At 37.8% G+C, this 7,140-nt stretch overlaps 1 protein-coding gene across 1 annotated transcript; it reads left to right on the top strand.

The window, feature by feature from the left end:
* The first annotated feature begins 504 nt into the window (after window positions 1-504).
* On the top strand, window positions 505-6,497 carry LOC139733629 (gamma-secretase subunit PEN-2-like). Its single transcript, XM_071644444.1, has 4 exons — window positions 505-604; window positions 3,145-3,245; window positions 4,986-5,090; window positions 6,251-6,497. The coding sequence occupies exons 2-4, from the start codon at window positions 3,185-3,187 to the stop codon at window positions 6,388-6,390; spliced, it is 306 nt and encodes a 101-aa protein (XP_071500545.1). The 5' UTR covers window positions 505-604; window positions 3,145-3,184; the 3' UTR covers window positions 6,391-6,497.
* Window positions 6,498-7,140: the final 643 nt, after the last annotated feature.

Genomic DNA, 7,140 nt, shown 5'->3' on the forward strand with positions numbered 1-7,140 from the left:
TGCAACCCCCCCCCCCCCCCCCCGAAAAAAAAAAAAATCCGGGGACCATTTCTTTTTTTACAGACCAATCTTTTTTTAAAACTTGTAATTATATATTTTTTTCTATTTATGTATTGCACATGGCAATGACCTCTATACCAAAAATAGTGGTGTTTTAGATGCGAGAAAACGCCACTTTCACACACAGATTTTCAAAAATTCTCCCTACTGTGGAGGGTGGGAAACCCCCTCTCCCACACCCTCCCCCCCCCCCCCTTTATAAAAAGCTAGATCCACCCCTGACTACATCTTAATGCTATTTATATCAGCGTTTAAAAAATTGATTATACATGCAGACAGGGAGGTCCATTCTTCCCTGCCAACTACTCACGAGCACCTCCCTGGTGGTACATTACGAGACAGGCGCTTAATGATGGCGTTCCATAGATAAAAATTACTGTTTTCCTTGTGGACGTGTACTGTATACTATTGTACGACCACTACTGACATTGTACCACACGCTATTTCCCAGCATTTCCGGACATCGAAAGTGGCTCCATTTTTCTGTATTTCTGCGCTTGGTTGAGTTTGGTTGAGTTTAGGGGGTTCAGTATACGATCTGCAGGTAAGCAAACGTTGACGAGAGTCGCATAAATCTAAGAATAGTAAGATCCACTTGCGTAAAATGATTGTGTAGGCCTTCCGGTATATTATAGAAATAAAGAATCTGCACCGGTACAACATCTCTGCGATGGGCTTCCTACAGCATTCCAGTAACTGCGACCAGCAGCCCCATACGCCAGTACGCAAAGCGTGATATATGCGTATGGGGCTGCTGGTCGCAGTTACACTCACTTAATACAGCATTTAATATACTGTTACACAGCACAACTTATTGGCCCCAGGAATATCTAACCATATCGTCAAAAGTAGAAGGGTATTTTTTTTTTTTCTAAATTGTTTTGTTTGAAGAGCAACTGATTTGACTGAAGAGCTTTCTTTTGATACCAGAAATACAGAATCATGAAATAACTCGAATGATGGCCTTCAAGTTCAAGGCTTCATATTCATGATATTAAACATACATTGTAACTAACTCATAATTCTAATTTAAACCGTCGAGCACTGGCGTCTGTGTCACGCGCGCTGTTTTTAGTACGACTTTCTTAACAAAACGTTAAGATTTTGTTCTGTTGCTAGGCAACCACCATCATCTCTTGTTTGTATCTTTATACAAAATCTTACTGTGATTACTGTGAAAAGAGGCCTGGCATGGTAAGGATTCCATTCCTCGTGTAACTGTGTTAAATATTCTAAAATTCATTTCCTTTGTCAGTTTTGAGGATTGCAACAGTGACCAAAATGTCGGGGATGGGTCCGGTTTGCTGCACCCTTGTGTGGGATTTACAGTTCCTGTGAAGCTTAGTAATAGTACACACATAGCGCTATTTTACTTGTCAAAATGGGTGGAAATTGATAAACTATTACCCCCCCCCCCCCCCCCCCACCGCCTGCCGCAAACCGGGTTCCCCTTGGTGGTTGCAAATTTTCTACATAGAATTGATTATTTGACTAGGGTAATTGTCCACCATACAAAATTGTAATGAAGTGTCAAGAGGCCTTTGGTACCTTTTCCAATTAAAAAAAAAAAATTAAAACATTTAATTTCTGTTGCCCGTTTTACCAGACTACTACTAAATACCATACCCTTGAAAAGGCCTTAACCTGCCGAAAACTGGGTCCGCTACTCTAGATCTAATTGTGATAGTTTAATGTGGATGGATGACTATTCGTGTCAATGACAAAGTCAACTCTCAGGTAGTCATTGTGGTAAGTGTGAAATGGTCTGATTTGAGTTGTCTTCTATCTACAGTTGTACATGCATGAGTCAGTGGTCCATGGTCAGCTGATGGTATGTTCATATTAAAACCAGACGTCCAGGTTTGTAAGTTGAATGCAACTTTAATAAACAGCTGAACTCGATGAGTGTTTATTTGTTGTTGCAGTGCGTAATTGATATGTAGGGCCTACATTGTACTCGGCTGGTCATGATTGATGGGCATTTGTGTGTGTGTGTGTGTGTGTGTGTGTGAGTGTGTGTGTGTGTGATCTATTAATTAAATTTATAATGTGTTTGTTTCTTTTCCTTTTTTCATACAAAATTCTTTCTTTTTCATATGTGTGTATTATTGACAATGTGGAATTTAATTTGTAATGAAATTTATGTTATCTTGTCATGAATTTGTTATTGTTTATATGAAAAAGAAAGAAAAATACCAAAGATTGGCACAAATAAAGAAATAAAGAATAGGTCTAGAGTTCTATAAGTTTCCCTGACCCTAGCCCTGAATAAGTACAAACCCAAATTATGTAAAGTATGTACATCCATATACATTGTATACCAGGCCATGACTTGTCTTTTATGAGGGGTTTGTGATGCCAGACTTTCAGGAGAAATACATGCATGTACATGCATAACCTATTCTATCCTTTTTACTTGCCCTTGAACAAGACGGCAGTCAGCAGGCTAACTTAGTTTATAAATTATAGACAGAAAAATCTGTCTGCCTGGAGGAATTTTTCATCAATTCTTTATTACTTTTAGGGCCCTCCTTCATAACTTGTTCTGGAGTAACCGTTTTGGGGCATAGTGGTGACCCTAATACAGTTTCCTATCCTCAAACATAGCATACACTGTAATTATCACTTGGATATTTTTTAGCTTGCTGGTACAGTATTAAGATGTTTTTTTTTTTTTTTAACTGTACATTCCTCTGCGTACATAGCAATATTATACTCTGAGAGAATTTTAATAGGGGCTCCATGAAACCAGATAGTACGACTATACCTGATGGTGGACTGTACCTCAAGAAGAAGAAGAAGAAGATGTTCATACACGTGTAGTGTCTCCATCGGATCATTTGTCCATGGAACATATTATGCCTGATGACAAGATACAGTCCAATCTTTTGTTCAATCAGCAGACTTGGAGCTTCCCGTTTCTGTGCAATTCTGCTCATTTTGTTTGTGTGCTTTTGTTTGTGTGTGTGTGTGTGTGTGTGTGTGTGTGTGTGTGTTTGTGTTTTACAGTCAGCCATTCCTTGGGCAATTCGCAATCTTGTAGACAACCATTTTGATAATATCACCTTGCATGCTCTTTTGCAGGGACTATAGGCAATAAAGAGCAGAAGTCAGCGGTCTCATCATGAATCTCCAAAAAGTATCGGATGTTGAGAAGTTGGAACTCTGCCGGAAATATTTCATAGGTGAGTTGTGTCTGGGACTAGCCCTGCATGAAAATGGGAATGGTTTAGCAAGAGACCAATGATATATTTTCTGCGTTCTCTCCCTGTTCTTTCATTTTGTCATGTCGGGTTGAAGTCAGCCACAATTTGAGAATAGCAGTTTGTTAGCGATTCGTTTCTATAATACAATGTAAGTGGAAATAAAAGATTTCCTTCACCTAAATGCAATGCAGGCACTAGTGTGTGGCGTAATGTTTACTGCTGCACAATACAATGTACACGTATAATCGGTACATATTCTTCATGTTTCCTTTACCAGAGATTCTTAACATGTTATTACAATGCTCATTCTGACCTCCAGTTCTTGCACGTCTGAACTAGACTCATCCTTTCTATTTCTTTCATTTCCTTTGATGTTATTTCCTCACTGTTGTCTGGATCTCTTCTGTGCTTGTAGCGTTTGTGTGTTGTTGTTGTTGTTGTTTTTTTTTTGGTACATGTTTGTACTGTACAATTTATAAGGAACTGGATCATTGGCTTGTTTGATGTATGTCATGATCTCCATTTTCTACTGCACTGGTTTTAGAATTGTGTCTAATGTCACCCCGCTCAAGAGTAGGTGTTAATGGCCTTGACAAAAGACAGCATTTTTGTTTTAAAGGGACATTCCAGATGATTTTCATAATTTCACATCATGTAGGACATAAATCGACAACTCCATGTATAGATTTGTGGAATTTATTGTGGTTCTTGAGCAGAGAAACAATACTTTGAAAAACCTGAAACAAATTACACTGAACAAGGATGATGACATACAATGTACAAAATGTAGGAGGTTCACATATTTCAGAAATGTAGCAGTGTAATTCCATTACAATACCGTTTGCTTGCGAGTTCACCTGTGTATAATCTATGCATGCCTTCTTCTTTTGTTCCTGCTTCCTTGAGCCCCAACTCATGCATTCTTATGGTGACTCTGCCACGTCATCATCCTTGTTCACTGCAATTTGTTCTAAATTTTGAAAATATTCTTATTCTTCATCCCAGTTATAAATTCTGAAACTCTGTCCTCAGTATAACTAATTCATAGTTATTCAAATGCAAAAATCTGAATATCATCCGGAGGTCTCCTTTAAATATGGATCATTCCTCATTCACAGCAAACTGTGCGAGCAGTAGTTTGCTGTCTTTTTCAACATTTTTGGCAGCAATTATTTGTGTGTGTGTGTAGAAAACAGGACATGTGAACAAAAATCATTGTAAAAATTGTGGTTTGTTAATTACAAAATGCTATTGAGCATGCAGAAACACACATTACAAAAGAATCTGAAAGATTTTACATTTGGGTACTTACCTGGCAAACTGAATTACATTGTATGTTGTATGCATGAATGTGCTGAAGATGGTTTGGGAAGATATTCCACTCCTGTATCACCTCCCTGGTGTTATTGTACCATAAAGGTTTATGCTGTATTGGCTCACTGATATTCCAAATTTCTGTCCTTTTAGTAATTCATGTATTGCCAATGTAAGCCAAACCTACGTTGTACATGTACAAAGTGTACATTGTATGTATGTTAATTTGCAGTCTTACTCCACCTGTTGCATTCAAGCAAATTTACAGATTCATGCAGTTCGGTTCAACATTGCACTGCAATATCTCCGTCTATGGTACAGGTACATGTACATTGTAGATTCCATATTTGATGTAGTAAAAGTGTGTAGCATCTGGGTTCAGACTGTATTTATTTTACCATGCAGGAGGAATTTTTGCTTTGCCATTTCTGTGGCTGGTCAACACCGTGTGGTTCTTCAGGGAAGCCTTCATCCGTCCAGCCTTCGATCAACAAAAGAAGATGCGCACTTGTGAGTATACAGTAATCTCATAATTACTGTATTCAGTCAGCCTTGCATAAATCGCATCTATTTTGACTGAATAGATAGCTTTGACTTTTAGAGAAAATTAAACTCATAATGGATTAAGATCAATGGATGATAAAGAAAAGAGGCTCGAAAAGACCTCCAACTTATAGGCGACTATTCGACTTCCAATATGCAAGGTCGACTTATTAAGCAAGGTTGACAGTAGATGTTTTTCTTGCATGGGGATTAGTTGCTCTGCCAGCTCAGTGCCAAGATTTTGGAGTTGACTTTTATAGTGCAGAGGGTATACCAAACTCATTTGCCAAGTAATCTCTCTCTTTTTTCTCGCATTAAACTGATATTCGAACATACACCTGTTATGTATATTTTTTCATCAGTTTATAGATATAAATTCTATAAGATATTTGTAGCTTGCAAGTTGTGAAAGATAAAAGATAAAACATTGGATTTTCAAATTGATGCGTAGTAACAACTGAATTGATTATTGGATGAGAGTATGTTAATTTTTTCAAAGTCATGTAGATATATTTCCCATTATACCCACATGTTTACACATATCCATGTCATTCAGTTAAACCTGCTTTTGTGACGACCTACCCATGGAAGCCATAGGCCCTATTCAAATACTGTATGGGAATTCGCACAGAAAAACATTATTGATGAGAACTTAAGGCAGCCACCTGCCCGTTGCAATCAGGAACCATGGATCTGGGGGGCATTTCATGAAGGAACTTGTCGGATAAAATGTCCGACTATTCAATTATATCCGACAAGTTCAGAGAAATCAGCCAATCAGACTAAAGAATTTCTCAAAACTTGTCGGATATAATTGACTTGTCAGATATTTTATCCGACAAGTTTCTTCATGAAATGCCCCCCTGGTGTCCGCATGATGACCAACAAATGAGCACAGCGACAGCTTTTGAGATTATCTGAGAGTCTGCACTTCACTGCATTTTTTGAAGAAGCACCTGTAGGCACCTCCCATTATAATGAGTCCTTGGGACCAACGATTTTCTTTTGTTATATCAAAATAGCTGAATTGGAAAGGGCATTATAAATACTGACAACGGCTGCTGCATCAAGCGTGCCTACAGCAATCACCTATCTGTAATGTTTTGGTTGGTGTTTTTTTTTTTCAGATGTTACGTGGTCTCTGATTGGCTGCTTGGTCTGGACAACAGGATTGATTGCATGGGTGACCATATTTCAATTAAAGAGAGCGGAATGGGGGGAGACTGGTGATAGGTTATCCTTCATCATACCAAGGGGAAGACCATAGCAGGAACTGCAGGCTTGACGATAAAACATGGACATTTACCAGTCACATGAATGGTGACAGATTTATCTGTAGCATCTGAGTTGGCCTGATCTTTTGTAAAACAGGTAAAGTGATGTGATATCTCTCTGAGGATCAAGTGCTAAAAGAAATAATCCTTGTGTATATATAGCCAAGAGAAAACCAGGATATAGCCAAGAAATTGTAAAAATAATATGGTACAATGTAGGAGGAAATAACATCTTCAGCACAGCTGAATACTGTCAACTGTATATGAGTGCTTACATTGTACCATGCAGTAGATGGCATTTGATAGTAATCTGTCAATAACAAATATCAGCTCAGAATTTACAGCTCTGTACCCAAAATGATTGTTCAAGCTCAATGTGAAAAGACAGAATTTAAAATGATATGCTTTTAACTATTATTTCCACATTTCTATTACATATCTTTTCACCTACAATGGAAGACTGGTTTTGTTACAGCTGCATAAATAAGTGATGATCAGTTAAGACAAAACATGGATTATTTTCCTTTCATATTATTTTGACCATTAATTGTTCTCTACTATGTGCAATCTGAACAATTTTGCCATGAGGGATTTAGATTTTTGTCTTATATGTAGTTCCTGGTCAGCAGTGTCCCTCTGCATCTCTTACATATTCAATTGAACCTAAGGGAATCACTGTACAATTTATGCCTGACAGACAAAACCATTTAAGCAAAGTTTTATACTTAAACTGTAGATTGGTT

The sequence above is a fragment of the Diadema antillarum genome, unplaced genomic scaffold (assembly GCF_040938485.1).
Source record: "Diadema antillarum isolate AM-2024a unplaced genomic scaffold, OU_Dant_1.0 seq00000485_RagTag, whole genome shotgun sequence".
In the NCBI taxonomy this organism is placed as follows: domain Eukaryota; kingdom Metazoa; phylum Echinodermata; class Echinoidea; order Diadematoida; family Diadematidae; genus Diadema; species Diadema antillarum.